The sequence below is a fragment of the Anomaloglossus baeobatrachus genome, chromosome 1, assembly GCF_048569485.1.
Source record: "Anomaloglossus baeobatrachus isolate aAnoBae1 chromosome 1, aAnoBae1.hap1, whole genome shotgun sequence".
Taxonomy (NCBI): Eukaryota; Metazoa; Chordata; class Amphibia; order Anura; family Aromobatidae; genus Anomaloglossus; species Anomaloglossus baeobatrachus.
In genome coordinates, this window is record NC_134353.1 from 928,101,037 (window position 1) to 928,117,953 (window position 16,917).

Sequence of the window (16,917 nt, forward strand, 5' to 3'; positions counted from 1 at the left end):
ACAATAATGTGACCTTTAGGCTATGTGCACACGTGTGCGCTCTGCACCGCAGCTGAAAAGCTGCGTTCTGAAGCGCATGGTGCCTGCAGATTCGTGCGCTCTGCATGCTGCCTCTCCCTATAGACAGCATGCAGAACGCACGAAAGAAGTGACATGTCACGTCTTAGAACGCAGCAATTCGGGCAGCAGCCGAATCGCTGTGTTCTAATATGCCACGTGGGCACGGCCCCTGCACAATCTCCATAGACTGTGCAGGGGACGCAGGACTCATGCAGTTACGCTGCGGTGCAGATCGCAGCGTAACTGCATGAAAACACGCAACGTGGGCACATAGCCTTAAGGCTACTTTACATGCTGCGACATCGCTAGCGTTCTCGTTAGCGATGTGAAATTCTAGATCGCAAGTGCGATCTTTCGAGAGCGCACATAGGTCATTTTACGCATGTGCGATCTCGAAATATCGCACTTGCGATCTAAAATTTCACATCGCCACTGAGATCGCTAGCAATGTCGCAGCATGTAAAGTACCCCTTAGTGGTAAGAATAATACTGTGCAATGAATACTGTGGTTGTATTCCTCAAATGTATGCTGCTGATTAATCCACTGTAAAATAATCTGATTTACAACTGTTATTTGTACTATACCTACTGTATATCTCACATTTTAAGTGCTAGTCCTTGATATGTTTATTGCTAACAAACCATTGTTGGTTCAGTCACAACTGCCTTCTCATTGTCGGTGACGATGCATCCGACCACCTGCTTACACTGCCTCCTCCTTTTCTGCGCCGTTGCATCCGACCACCTGCTTACACTGCCTCCTCCTTGTCTGAGCCGTTGCATCCGACCACCTGCTTACACTGCCTCCTTCTTGTCTGCTGCATTGCATACAACTACCTGCTTTCTCACTGTCTGAGCCATTGCAATCTACTACCTGCTTACACTGCCTCCTCCCTGTCTGCGCCGTTGCATCCAACTACCTGCTTACACTGCCTCTTCCTTGTCTGTGCCATTGCATCCGACTACCTGCTTACACTGCCTCCTTCCTGTCTGCTCCATTGCATCTGACTACCTGCTTATACTGCCTCCTCCCTGTCTGCGCCGTTGCATCCAATTACCTGCTTACACTGCCTCCTCCCTGTCTGCGCCATTGCATCGAACTACCTGCCTATACTACCTCCTCCCTGTCTGCGCCATTGCAATCTACTACCTGCTTACACTGCCTCCTCCCTGTCTGCGCCATTGTATCCAACACCTGATTACACTGCCTCCTCCCTGTCTGTGCTGCTGCATCCGACCACCTGCTTACACTGCCTCCTCCCTGTCTGTGCTGCTGCATCCGACCACCTGCTTACACTGCCTCCTCCCTGTCTGCGCTGTTGCATCCGACCACCTGCTTACTCTGCCTCCTCAGTGTCTGCGCCGCTGCATCCGGCCACCTGTTTACACTGCCTCCTCCTTGTCTTCGCTCTTGCATCCGACCACCTGCTTACACTGCCTCTTTCTTGTCTGCACTGTTGCATCTGACCACCTGCTTACACTGCCTCTTCCTTGTCTGCACTGTTGCATCCGACCACCTGCTTACACTGCCTCTTCCTTGTCTGCACTGTTGCATCCGACCACCTGCTTACACTGCCTCCTCCCTGTCTGTGCTGCTGCATCTGACCACCTGCTTACACTGCCTCCTCCCTGTCTGCGCTGTTGCATCCGACCACCTGCTTACTCTGCCTCCTCAGTGTCTGCGCCGCTGCATCCGGCCACCTGTTTACACGGCCTCCTCCTTGTCTTCGCTGTTGCATCCGACCACCTGCTTACACTGCCTCCTCCCTGTCTGTGCTGCTGCATCCGACCACCTGCTTACTCTGCCTCCTCATTGTCTGCGCCGCTGCATCCGGCCACCTGTTTACACTGCCTCCTCCTTGTCTGCGCTGTTGCATCCGACCACCTGCTTACTTTGCCTCCTCATTGTCTGCACTGTTGTATCTGGTCACCTGCTTACATTGCTTCCTTCCTGTCTACGCCATTTCATACAACTACCTGCTTACTCTGCCTCCTCATTGTCTGCGCCGTTGCATCCGGTCACCTGCTTACATAAGTAGAGAATCTGAAGCTCGGCTATAACTCACAGTGCGGACGTATTCAGTCTCCTCCTTGATGTGGGCTGATGTTGATCCATACATATAAGAAACTTCATCGTCCATCAAAACTTGATCAACTTTGCTCCCGAACCCATTTTCGAAAGGTGAAATTGTTGTCATTTTTCTTTCATTTCCTGAAAGTTGATGTACAAAAAAAAAGAATTATGGATATGAAAAGAATAGAAAGCGACACATTGCTATGTAATAAACACAACTGTAAGATATCATAGAAAAACAAAACCTCCAATAATCCAGAAGACCAAGTCCACAACTTCCTGCAGACTATTGATATTGAAGCGTAATATTACATGACAATCATTCATGCCGTTTTTGGACCATTTATTTTTAGCCAAAGACAGAAAGAAGTTTAAAAAGGAAAATAAATCTAAAAAGGAAAAAGAAAATCAAATACAAAAATCATGGATTTGGTAGACAAAGTTTTTGGAGATGGTCAAAAATGTTGAGTTTTTTGGAGGAGTTTCTCTGTTGCTAATGTGTTTCAGGAAGTGGTTTCGAAGAGTTTTTGGAGCATTTTGCAAGAGTTTTTATCTTGAAACATTTTTTTACAGCCTTGTTCGAAGCATTTTCCATCAGAAAAAGATGAGACATCTACTTCCATTTTTTTCCAACAAGGATTTTTCAAAGCCTGACATGGAAAAAAAAATACTCAAGAAACTAATGAAATAAAAAGCAATGAGGATTAACAGTGAAATGATTTAGCATTTGTTAGGTGTTTTTTTTTGTAGCAGATTTGCTAAAAACTCTTCAAACTCTAAACTCCTAAAAAAACGCAGTTTCTGCTTGATAGTTATTTTCCCACAAAATCTCCTTGCTTTTTTGCTGATCTTTTTTAGAGGTAACTGAGCAAAACCTTCAAATTTTTTAGGAGTTTTGCCTCTTTTAAGTAGAATTTGAAGACTTTTCTGCTGATTTCTGCTCCAAAAACTCCTTGAAATACTCTTTGTGCACATAGTCTGTTTCGAAAACTTCAAAGAGTTTCCATGTAATAGCTAGGTGCACACAAAGTCTTTTTGATGATCTTTTTAAGAGGAAACTGAGCAGAACCTCCACGTTTTTGAGGAGTTTTGCCTTTTTTAAGTAGAATTTGAAGACTATCCTGCTGGTTTCTGCCCCCAAAAATCCTGAAAATACTCTTTGTGCACATAGTCTGCTTTGAAAACTCCAAAATACGCTTCAAAAACTCGAAACTCCTAAAAAACAGAGAGTTTCCACTTAATAGCTACATGCGCACAAAGTCTTTTGATGACTTTTTTTTAAGAGGAAAATGAGCAGAACCTCCACATTTTTTAGGAGTTTTGCCTTGAAGAGTTTCGTTCTGGTTTCTGCTCCAAAAACTCCTTGAAATACTCTCTGTGCACATTGTCTGCTTTGAAAATTCAGGAAAAATACTTTCGGTGCACATTCTGCAGCCTTAGGGCTCATTTGGACATTAGGAATTTTTCTCATACGCAAAAAGTAATTTATTTTTCATCAGCGTTGCTGATCAGGGTCATCAGAGTTTAGTTGGTATCAGTTTAGTCAGCGTGTCATTTGACAGCGAACACACGCCAGCTGCGCCCCTATGACTATGTGAATGCTGCTGGGAGGAATAAAATTAATTTCCTCCTGGCACTGGGGTGCTAAGTGTTGGCACCGGGCAGGTTCAGAAAGCTATGAGACTGCAAAGTAACCCCATATCTGCAGATTAATAGTGTTTTATCACATGACAGGTTCTCTTTAATGAGCCCACTTCATGGTGTTTCCTCTACAAAGGGGTATTACAGGCTCCTGCTGCAGCCCAGCTCCAGATGAAACTATAAGGTCGGTTTCACACATTTCATTTTGCAGTCTGCACTTGATGACAGTGATGCACGGACCGGCCACTTGACTGTACACCGGTCACAGGACTGAGGATCGGCCACCAGACTGTGGATCGGCCACCAGACTGCGGAATGGCCCCCGGACAGTGAAGCAGACATTGGACTGCGGAATGGCTACCGGATAGTGGACCAGCCTCCGGACCGAACAAGGCACAGCGGACTGGCCACTAGACTGCAGACCAGCCAACAGACTGTGGCCTGGTCACTGGACTGTGGACCAGTCACTGGACTGCAGTCCTGCCACTGGACTGCAAAATGGCCACTGTAATGAAGACTGGCCACCGAACTACAGATCAGCCAACAAATTGTAGATCGGCCACCAGACTGCAGAACAGTCACTGGACTGCGGACCGGACTGCAGACCTGCCACTGGAATGTGGAACAGTCACCGGACAGAGGACCAAACTGCAGACCTGCCATTGGACTGCGCAGCAGTCACCGAACCGCAGACCGGTCATCGGACTGTGTACCTGCCACTAGACTGCAAACCTGCCACCAGACTGCGGACCTGCCACCAAATTTCTCACCCACCACCGCACTGCGAACTGGCCATCGGACTATGGACCTGCCACCGGACTGCGGACCAGCCACTGGACTGCTGACCGGCCACCGGAGTGAGGACCCACCACCATACTGCAGACCTGCCACCAGACTGCGGACCTGCCACCAGACTGCGGACCTGCCACCAGACTGCGGACCTGCCATCGGATTGTGGACCCACCATTGCATTGTGAATCGGCCACCGCACTGCGAACCTGTCACCGGACCCGGACACCTGCACTTGAACTTCCTAGCCTTATAGTCATAGTTCAGGTCTGGAAACACTGGTGTGTGAAACTGGAATAACAAGTCATAAATCAGTGTCACTTGGACATGATCAGGTCACGGGTTCTTTTAGCCATTGGATATAGTAAACAGGATAGTTTAGATTTACTGACTGGAAGCAGGGATCTTGAAAATGGTGAAGAACTGAAAGGCAAAATCCAATTAGTAATATTTTTTTTATAGAAAAAAGAAATAAAGCCCTTTAAAATCATGTCAAGGACGGTGTGAAGAGTCACCTGCTCCTCAGAGGTGAGCGTAGAGTCTGCACTTTACAGCACATACAGAGCAGCTATTGTTAGAGAAAAGTACAGAAAGTGATTGTGTGACGCTCCTGTCTCTTTAAGGCAAGCGCTCTCCTGCCTGCGCCTCAGGTGTGTTTGTGTCTGCCTCTCCTGAGACAATGGAAGATCTTATAAGACACTTCATGGTGCAGAGCTGCAGATAATCCAGCCCTGGAGACAGCATCACAATGTCTTTCATTCATTGCAAGCCAATAACATTGCAGCAGAGAGAAATGATCTGGTCCAGTGCGATGATCTATATACCATAGCCCCGAGTGATAACTATTCTGATGCAGTGTGATGATCTATATACCATGGCCCCCGAGAGAGAAATGTTCTGCTCCAGTGCGATGATCTATATACCATAGCCCCGAGAGAGAAATGTTCTACTCCAGTGCGATGATCTATATACCATAGCCCCGAGAGAGAAATGTTGCGATGATCTATATACCATAGCCCCAAGAGAAATGTTGCGATGATCTATATACCATATCCCAGAGAGAGAAATGTTCTGATCCAGTGCGATGATCTATATACCATATCCCAGAGAGAGAAATGTTCTGATCCAGTGCGACGATCTATATACCATAGCCCAGAGAGAGAAATGTTCTGATCCAGTGCGATGATCTATATACCATGGCCCCGAGAGAGAAATGTTCTGATCCAGTGCGATGATCTATATACCATGGCCCCGAGTGATAACTATTCTGATCCAGTGCAATGATCTATATACCATAGCCCCGAGAGAGAAATGTTCTGATCCAGTGCGATGATCTATATACCATAGCCCCGAGTGAGAACTATTCTGATCCGGTGCGATGATCTATATACAATAGCTCCGAGAGAGAAATGTTCTGATCCAGTACGATGATCTATGTACCATGGCCCCGAGAGAGAAATATTCTGATCCAGTGCAATTATATATATATACCATGGCACCGAGAGAGAAATGTTCTGATCCAGTGCGATGATCTATATACCATAGCCCTGAGTGAGAAATGTTCTGATCCAGTGCAATGATCTATATACCATAGCCCCGAGAGAGAAATGCTCTGATCCAGTGCGATGATCTATATTACATGGCCCCGAGAGAGAAATGGTCTGATCCAGTGCGATGATCTATATACCATGGCCCCGAGAGAGAAATGTTCTGATCCAGTGCGATGATCTATATACCATGGCCCCGAGAGAGAAATGTTCTGATCCAGTACGATGATCTATATACCATGGCCCCGAGAGAGAAATGTTCTGATCCAGTGCGATGATCTATATACCATAGCCCGAGAGAGAAATGTTCTGATCCAGTGCGATGACCTATATACCATGGCCCGAGAGAGAAATGTTCTGATCCAGTGCGATGATCTATATACCATAGCCCTGAGAGAGAAATGTTCTGATCCAGTGCGATGATCTATATACCATGGCCCCAAGAGAGAAATGTTCTGATCCAGTGTGATGATCTATATACCATAGCCCCGAGGGAGAAATGTTCTGATCCAGTGCGATGATCTATATACCATAGCCCCGAGAGAGAAATGTTGCGATAATCTATATACCATAGCCCCGAGAGAGAAATGTTGCGATAATCTATATACCATAGCCCCGAGAGAGAAATGTTTCGATAATCTATATACCATGGCCCGAGAGAGAAATGTTCTGATCCAGTGTGATGATCTATATACCATAGTCCCGAGAGAAAAATGTTCTGATCCAGTGCGATGATCTATATACCATGGCCCCCGAGAGAAAAATGTTGCGATGATCTATATACCATAGCCCAAGGAGGGAAAAGTTCTGATCCAGTGCGATGATCTATATAACATGGCCCCGAGAGAGAAATGTTCTGATCCAGTGCGATGATCTATATACCATGGCCCCGAGAGAGAAATGTTCTGATCCAGTGCGATGACCTATATAGCATGGCCCCAAGAGAGAAATGTTCTGATCCAGTGCGATGATCTATATACCATAGCCCTGAGAGAGAAATGTTCTGATCCAGTGCGATGATCTATATACCATGGCCCCGAGAGAGAAATGTTCTGATCCAGTGCGATGATCTATATACCATGGCCCCGAGAGAGAAATGTTCTGATCCAGTGCGATGATCTATATACCATAGCCCGAGAGAGAAATGTTCTGATCCAGTGCGATGACCTATATACCATGGCCCGAGAGAGAAATGTTCTGATCCAGTGCGATGATCTATATACCATAGCCCTGAGAGAGAAATGTTCTGATCCAGTGCGATGATCTATATACCATGGCCCCAAGAGAGAAATGTTCTGATCCAGTGTGATGATCTATATACCATAGCCCCGAGGGAGAAATGTTCTGATCCAGTGCGATGATCTATATACCATAGCCCCGAGAGAGAAATGTTGCGATAATCTATATACCATAGCCCCGAGAGAGAAATGTTGCGATAATCTATATACCATAGCCCCGAGAGAGAAATGTTTCGATAATCTATATACCATGGCCCGAGAGAGAAATGTTCTGATCCAGTGTGATGATCTATATACCATAGTCCCGAGAGAAAAATGTTCTGATCCAGTGCGATGATCTATATACCATAGCCCCCGAGAGAAAAATGTTGCGATGATCTATATACCATGGCCCCGAGAGAGAAATGTTCTGATCCAGTGCGATCATCTATATACCATGGCCCCGAGAGAGAAATGTTCTGATCCAGTGCAATGACCTATATAGCATGGCCCCAAGAGAGAAATGTTCTGATCCAGTGCGATGATCTATATACCATAGCCCTGAGAGAGAAATGTTCTGATCCAGTGCGATGATCTATATACCATGGCCCCGAGAGAGAAATGTTCTGATCCAGTGCGATGATCTATATACCATAGCCCCGAGAGAGAAATGTTCTGATCCAGTGCGATGATCTATATACCATAGCCCCGAGAGAGAAATGTTCTGATCCAGTGCGATGAGCTATATACCATAGCCCCGAGTGATAACTATTCTGATTCAGTGCGATGATCTATATACCATAGCCCCGAGGGAGAAATGTTCTGATCCAGTGCGATGATCTATATACCATAGCCCAGAGAGAGAAATGTTGTGATAATCTATATACCATAGCCCCGAGAGAAAAATGTTCTGATCCAGTGCGATGATCTATATACCATAGCCCCGAGAGAAAAATGTTCTGATCCAGTGCGATGATCTATATACCATGGCCCCGAGAGAGAAATGTTGCGATGATCTATATACCATAGCCCCAAGAGGGAAATGTTCTGATCCAGTGCGATCATCTATATACTATAGCCCCGAGAGGAAAATGTTCTGATCCATTGCTATGATCCATATACCATACCCCTGAGAGAGAAATGTTCTGATCCAGTGCGATCATCTATATACCTTAGCCCCGGTTCACCATTTACGTTTTATTTTAAGTAATTTTCCTTTTTTGTCTTGTGGTTTTAGTTCCCACTTTTTGTTTCAAATTCTTCAAAACGGTTTATGACTCTTGTGCAAAAAAATTGTCTTTTTTCAGCCTTCAATTATTTTTTTACTTTTTGTGCAACAAGTCGCACGTGGATAAAAGCATGGCAAACATTGTGCAGAAAAACCCCTTTCGGAGTACTCAAAAATCCATCACAGGTGAACTGGAGTGGAGTATTACCAAATTTTGAATGTTTTTAAAAAGTCACAATTAAAGAAAGATTTTGAATCACTCAACTCAGCCAACAAAAGAAAATAAAAAAACCCCAGATGAGCACATATAAAATAGACCTAGAAAAGGCAAAAATACGATAATAGTGCAAAACATAAAGATAGATAAAATAAAACGATGAATTGGAGTATAATAAATATCTCTTGAAAGTAATTTTTCACTGTAGAAGGTCATTCACTTTAAACCGTCAATGTCCGGTTTACAAAGTTTTCATATTGGATGTTATGGGGGCTTCTGCCAGACCCGTTTTTTTACAATGGAGTCTATGGACAACGGATCCGTTAACTGATTGCTATTTACAGGGCCTTGCGAAAGTATTCGGCCCACTTGAATTATTCAAACTTTTCCCACATTTCAGGCTTCAAACATAAAGATAAAAATGTTAATGTTCTGGTGAAGAATCAACAACAAGTGGGACACAATTGTGAAGTTGAGCGAAATTTATTGCTTATTTTAAACTTTTTAAAAAAATAAATAACTGAAAATTGGGGCGTGCAATATTATTCATCCCCTTTAAGTTAATACTTTGTAGCGCCACCTTTTGCTGCGATTACAGCTGCAGTCGCTTGAGATGTGTCTATCAGTTTTGCACATCAAGAGACTGAAATTCTCGCCCATTCTTCCTTTGCAAACAGCTGGAGCTGAGTGAGGGTGGATGGAGGCGTTTGTGAGCAGCAGTTTCCAGCTCTTTCCACAGATTCTCGATTGGGTTCAGGTCTGGACTGTGACTTTGCCATTCTAACACCTGGATACATTTATTTGTGAACCATTCCATTGTAGATTTTGCTTTATATTTTGGATCATTGTCTTGTTGAAAGACAAATCTCCGTCCCAGTCTCAGGTCTTTTGCAGATTACGACAAGTTTTCTTCGAGAATGGTCCTGTATTTGGCTCCATCCATCTGCCCATCAATTTTAACCACCTTCCCTGTCCCTGCTGAAGAAAAGCAGGCCCAAACCATGATGCTGCCACCACCATGTTTGACAGTGGTGATGGTGTGTTCAGGGTGATGAGCTGTGCTGCTTTTACGCAAAGCACATCATTTGTCATTGTGCCCAAAATGTTCGATTTTGGTTTCATCTGACCAGAGCACCTTCTTCCACATGTTTGGTGTCTCCCAGGTGGCTTGTAGCAAACTTTAAACAATACTTTTAATGGGTATCTTTGAGAAATGACTTTCTTCTTGCCACTCTTCCATAAAGGCCAAGTTTGTGCAGTGTACGGCTGATTGTTGTCCTATGGACAGACTCTCCCACCTCAGCTGTAGATCTCTGCAAATCATCCAGAGGGATCATGGGCCTCTTGGCTGCATCTCTGATCAGTCTTCTCCTTGTGTGAGATGGTAGTTTGGATGGACGGCCGGGTCTTGGTAGATTTGCAGTGGTATGATACTCCTTCCATTTCAATATGATCGCTTGCACAGTGCTCCTCGGGATGCTTAAAGTTGTGGAAATCTTTTTGTAACCAAATCCAGCTTTAAACTTCTCCACAACAGTATCACGGACCTGCCTGTTGTGTTCCTTGGTCTTCATGATGCTATCTATTTATTTAGGATCCATTTTTCTTGCATTTGTAAAGGATTCATTTTTTTTTTCTTACTGGATCACTTTGAAATGCAAGATAAATAGCAATCTGTTTTTCCATAGACTCCAATGTTAAAAAAATGGATCCTGCAAAAATTTATTTTTCAAAATGGACAAAAAAGTTGCATTTGCAGAACTTTTTGCCAACGGATCCATTCTAACGTATGATTGATGGATATGTGATCTTAGCCTGTCTTAGTCTGTGTTCACATGTCCAGTAATCATACGTTAGGAGATGCATTGGCAAAAAAGTTCTGCAAATGCAACTTTTTTGTCCATTTTGAAAATATAGATTTTTGCAGGATCCATTTTTTTAACATCTATCTTTTTCTTGGATCCGTTCTAACAGATGATTACAGGACATGTGGATATTGCCAAACTCTTAGGTTGCAACAATGTATCAGTGCAGGTAAAATATATCATTCTGGAGCCTACATTGTTTACAACAGATTGTCGTTATCCATCTGTTATGTGATCAACACTATGCGAGTTATCAGCCTTTACAGTAGATGAAGTCATATTCCCATTCACTGACAGCAAGCAGAAGTGTGAAAATCATGGCCGGTTGGAATTTTGCTTGTGTCACTATTTTCCAAGAACAGTGGCTTTTTAAAGAAATTTCAATCACTTTGAAATGTGTGAGGGCTAGTACTTTGGAGGGCGAGTTGTTGTAGATATGACGTTTTCATTTTTTTTATTACATTTGTTTTGTCCTCGGCTAACCAAAAACTGCATCTGTTCATCAGTACTTTCTTTGTCTATATTTATCTTCCCTTGCTATTACTCGGTGCTGGTGATATTTGTTACATCTTTATCAAGTCTACAGTGCAAGCAGGCGGCTCGCATACATCAGGAGAATCTTGGTGGTTATTGCAGCTTCTCTCTCTGAGGCCCCCTTCACACGTCCGTGATACACGTGGTGTTTGGTCCGTTTCCGTATATACCGGAGACACGGCCAAACGTGCACCAATGTTATTTAATGTTTGCGTTTTTCATTAAGGTCCGTGTGTCCGTGTGCGTGCTACGTTAGTGCCTCCATTTTGCATGGATGCATGTCCATTTTCAGCACGCAATACGCAGCGCGGACCCAATGAAAGTCAATGGGTCTGTGCGCACGTCCAAGTGACACAGACGCATCTCTGTTTGCTCCCTGTACGTTTTTTGCTTTTTTCATGTGATGTCGGTCTTTTTTCTTTTTCTGTTTCGTTCTCTCCCTCAGTCCGTCAGTCTCTCTGTCTTATCTGTCCCTCTCTCGCTGTCTGTCGGTCAGTTCCCCCCCTCTCTCATACTCACCGTTCCCCGATCTCCGGCGCGGCGCTGCACAGCTGTTCTCTAAACTCTGGTGGCTTTTCCTCTTTTGAAAAAGCCGGCCGCTCATTAAACAATCTCGCATTCCCTGCTTTCCCCGCCCACCGGCAAATATGATTGGTTGCAGTGAGACACGCCCACACGCTGAGTGACAGCTGTCTAACTGCAACCAATCGAAATAAACTGTGGAAAGAAAAAGCGCAATAGGGTCTTACCCGGTATATATCCGGGAAAAAATTAAAGGGAATGCACTCACCTTCAGTAGTTGTGACAGTCACAACTACTATAAAAGCTTATTTTGTAGAGATGAAGTCTGCTGCAGCCCCCGTGGTTGATAACAGAGAACAATAGAGAAGGGGTTTTATGCCGCGCTGTTCATCAGGAAGGAGGACAAAGAGATGGTCAATGTTCCTTTATTGTAGCTTGTTGTCTACGCGTTTCAGGAGCTCTGCTCCCTTCATCAGGACATACAGTACAAAAAAAACATATCTATGTTTTAATACCAGCCAGATAAAGCCATACGGCTGAAGGCTGGTATTCTCAGGATGGGGATATTGTTAGAATGGAGGGCTCCCGATAACGTGGAGCTCTCCATCCTGAGAATACCAGCCTTCAGCCGTATGGCTTTATCTGGCTGGTATTAAAATTGGGGGGGGGACCGCACGCCGTTTTTTTCAATTATTTTTTTCTCTGCTCCATAGTGACATGCCCACTGGCGGCTGTGATTGGTTGCAGTTAGACAGCGTGTGGGCGTGTCTCACTGCAACCAATCATATTTGCCGGTGGGCGGGTTAAGCAGGGAATACGAGATTGTTTAATGAGCGGCCGGCTTTTTCAAAAGAGGAAAAGCCGCCGGAGATTAGAGAACAGCAGTGCAGCGCCGCGCCGGAGATCGGGGAACGGTGAGTATGAGAGAGGGGTACTCCATTCAGTCACTCGGGGGATTAGCGGTCACCGGTGAGTCCGTCACGGGTGACCGCTAATCAGGACGCGGCACAGACAGAGCCGCGGTATGAGGATGAAGTCGGGTGAAGTTCAGCCGAGTTCATTCTCAGCGCGCGACTCTGTCTGCTGTCAGCCGGCATGTATCAACGACATTTAACATCACACACGGACATTTCACATGGACAACACACACACACACGTCAGTTAAGTTTCACGTGCACACACGGCCATTCCACACGCACACACGGCTAGCATACGCAGTTCGCACAGATGCCACACGGACCATAAAAACGGACACAAAAACGGAAAACGGACCCGAAAAACGGACGTAACACACGTGCGTGTTTTTTCACGGACGTGTGAAGGGGGCCTGAGACAACTGGAGATAAGTTGCTTGTTGTTTCCCCTTGTTTGTTATCCCTGTGTATCCTTTAGCCCCTAGTGGGTTTAATGAAGAGCTCATCCCATCCTCTACCTACATAGGGCCCAGATCAGGGTCAGGTATCCTGCTCGGCACATAGGAGCGGAACCTATGTGGGGAGGTGAGGGAACCTAGGGCCCAGCAAAATGCTTGGTCAAGGGTCACCATTTCCCTTTTCCCTAGACATAGGGTTCCCTTTCCTTTCCCTTTGCTATGTTACTTCCCCGTACCTAGCATGACAATATCACAGAAGAGGCTGGGGGCATACACATCACACGAGAGGCAGGGGCATACAGTATACATAGCAGGAAAGGGGACATAAACACTAATGAACAAAAGGGTAATAATGTTTTGAATTTCAGGCTCCATATCTCACCGTCCACTACTGCTTTGAGCTTGAGACGACCTTTGGTTTATAGACAATCATCTTGGTTATCTCATACATAAATTTCACTTGCAGCTATTTAGCATATGATTAGTTATGCAGATTCTTGTCATGTCTCTGCATTGTTCTCGTTTTGCTCCTAAAAATCTAAATTTTAATTTGTTATTTTGTTAGTATTTTGTAAATCTACCTTTGGCTTTCAGCTCTGCCTGAATCCTTCTGGCTCTCAATCAGATTAAAGTATGTCTGAACCGAAATCTGATCCCAAGTCTACACGGTCCCAATGTTGGTGTATACTGGTCAGCTTTCTTGGGGATGTATACAGTTTTATCTTCAAGTGTTAGATCTGGTTGAGGTCTGGGGACTGTGGGGACAATCCAGCTCCTTTACTTCATTGTCATTGAACCATTTCTTCCCCGATCTCTGTGTAAGTGACGCCCTGGCGCCGCCAGGTGGTCACAGAAGACTACAACACCCCACATAACACCTTCCCACACCAGGTCCCATCAGCCACAAAATCCTAGACACTTCCCTCAGGGTAAGAAGGACACACAAGTGGGCAGGACCAGGTGGATTGGGAGCGGCCACCTAGGGGTCTTCAGGATCCGAGGGAGGGAACCAGTCAGTTTAGGTTCAAGTTCATACAGTGAGTGTTTAGAGTTTGAGTGGAGAGGAGTCTGTGACAGTTACAGACTCTGAAAATTCAGGCTGTGCCTAGTGGTGGGTAGCCAGGGTAGTGGCCCTGGTCTACTGGCTAGGTGGCAAGCAGTGGACCGTTTCCAAAGGCGACGGGAGTCTGGTCGTGGGAAATCCAAAGTGGACCGGGACAGGGTTAGAGCCCGCCAGTACCGACAGCGGAGATCCGGTCCGGAAGCCATGCACAGGCGGGGTACCTGGACCCTAGTTAAAAAACAGTTGCAAGCCCCTTCTCTAATTCACCAGGCCGGGAGCAAGGTTCCAGACATTGCTCAAGAAGTGTTAGCCCAGATAGAGCGAAACGGCAGCCCGCCATGGGGGATAGGGTATCCGCAAACACCCACTGAAATCCCAAGGGTCAGTTTTCGCAGGAACATCTCCCAACCACAACATACCGGGAGTGGACTTCCCTGTTCCATACGGAGTTGTCAAGAAGTGAGGAAAATTACAAAGTGCCGGAGGAAGGGACATCGGTACACCAGCCGGGTGTGGGACCGGAGTACACCCGGATGCGGCAGCCGGCCACTGACACCTTGGTTTACCAACAGACTTGTGTGCAATTATTCAACAGTGAGTACACCAACATTCCCCGGTTTGGCCTGGCGCGCCACCCCCGGCCTACATCACTCCCCGTGTCCTGGACACTGAGCCCCGGGGCATCCACCCCTACCTACGGAGGGGTTAAACAACCAGCTGCCACTCCATCACCCCAGGGTGCCTCCCAACAGCAGCGGTGGTATTCCACATTACCACATACCGTGGGTGGCGTCACGAAGTATCTACAGCAATCCCCGTACCTATATGTCCCCCTTTTGATTTGAGTGTCCGCGCGACCCCCGGGTCCGGAAATCCCTCGAGCCACTGCGGATCCGGATCCGAGCAGCCCGACGGCTGACGTGGGGGCGGCACATGTATGCTTCGGGTCGTTGTCCTGCTGCAACACTATGCCGTCCTTTTCACACACATAGTACTCGAATGTATGAAGAAACTTCTCTTCTGGGATCCTCACATATAGCTCCATATTGAGACCACCATCGATCCTGGCAAAGCATCCAAAACCTTTGGCTGTGAAACATCCACATATCATCAGGCTTCCTCCACTAAACAGGTTGACAGTTGTTCAATTCCTCGATCCTTTAGCCCCTTTTTCCCCTTGTTTTTTTCAGCCTCTTTGCCTCATCAGAGCCGTCTATTGACTTTAATCTCATCGCTCCAAATCACCCATTTCCAATCTTCTACTGTCTAGTTTTCATACTCCTTTGTAAATTCGAGCCAACGCATCTTATGGTGATATTGAAGTCGAGGCTTCTTCACCTTTCTTCGGGCCACCATTCCAGACTTGTGTAATGTGCGTTGCATAGAGGTCTGTGATCTCACTATTACAAAGCATACGAGCCACCTCCACTGCCGGGTTTGTCTCCAGAACTGATAGACCTTTGTGATGAGCGACTTGCTGACTCCGATATTTTGCCTGGACGTCACCTCTTGGCTTCTGAATGGATGGACGGACTTCATTTCATATTCTTCCAACTGTCATGGCCTCACATGATGAAGTTTGGCAATTTTCTTACCCAAAGGATTGCTATCAATCAGGTGGATGATGCTGATTCTCTGCTCTTGGGAAATCTTCTTCATGGTGGCTCCTCGATTTGAACCAAGTGACCTTTCACTTGGGAATCAGTCTAATAACACACGAGAATCTGCATAACTAATCATATGCTAAATAGCTGCAAGTCATAGTTATGTATGAGATAGCCAAGATGATTGTCTATAAAATGAAGGTCGTCTCATGCTTAAATAGGTAGTGGATGTTGAGATATGGAGCCGGAAAGTCAACAGATCACCACATTGTTACCCTTTTGCTCATCACTGTACATCGCAGGAGAGGCTGGGGCTACTTCTGCTGTCGTCATCATTGGTTGGACTGGAGCACAGACCACGCTGACCACCCATAGTACTGTACATACTGAACGCAAAGCAATTAAAGGGCCTATAGTCAGCAAAACGCAACTTCTGGCCAGAGCACTGTGGTTCCTGGGAATCTGCCCGGAAGCCGCAGAAAAGGACGTCACTGGCGTCACCCCTGTTCTTCTGAGATAACTTTTAGCATTGATATGTTCTGTATTTGCATGGCTTCTTACGATCACTTTGAAGGCTCATTATGGACAGCGGTCTGTTACTCAGTAACCAGGTGACAGTCACTCCTGATTTGTCACAGATTATGATTTACAATCCATTGTTCACAGGAGGAACCTGATAAAACAAGCTTGTCATAACTCATAGGTCACACGGAAATTAAATAGGGCATTCATGGCATATCATCATCCGCAATGCAAGTGCCTGCATATGAATTAATAGAAAGCACAGTCTGTGATAGACGACATTGTGCCATACTGCTCTGTGTTACTAGAATGTAATCAAACACAAATTGGGTTTATCTCGTCATCAAACGTGTATCCATAAAGGTCAGCAAAAAAAATAAAAAAATCGCTTTTACATTTTATTTAGAAACTAGCTGTAGTGCCCGGGCGTTACCCGAGATAGTAACTGTCTCTCTGTCTCTCTCCCAGTCTCTGTCTGTGTGTCGCTGTCTGTCTGTCTCTCTGTCTGTCTCTTTCATTGTCTGTCTGTGTCTATGTTTGTCTGTCTGTTTCTGTCTGTCTGTCTTTGTATCAGTCTATCTGTCTCTGTCTCTTCTGTCTCTTTCCAGGTCTGTCTCTTTCTCTGTCTGTCTCTTTCTTTGTCTCTCTATCTCTCTTTTTCT

At 45.5% G+C, this 16,917-nt stretch overlaps 1 protein-coding gene across 2 annotated transcripts in view; it reads right to left on the reverse strand.

The window, feature by feature from the left end:
- The window catches only part of CCDC68 (coiled-coil domain containing 68), a 78,010-nt gene that overhangs the window by 55,860 nt on the left and 5,233 nt on the right, over positions 1–16,917 (reverse strand). For both annotated transcript variants that reach the window (XR_012752951.1, XM_075343372.1), the window contains exon 2: positions 2,127–2,272. Coding sequence is in view for 1 of the 2 variants with exons in the window: in XM_075343372.1 (XP_075199487.1) it covers positions 2,127–2,272 (146 nt within the window). In the remaining variant the exon portion in view is untranslated. The remainder of the gene's footprint in view (positions 1–2,126; positions 2,273–16,917) is intronic.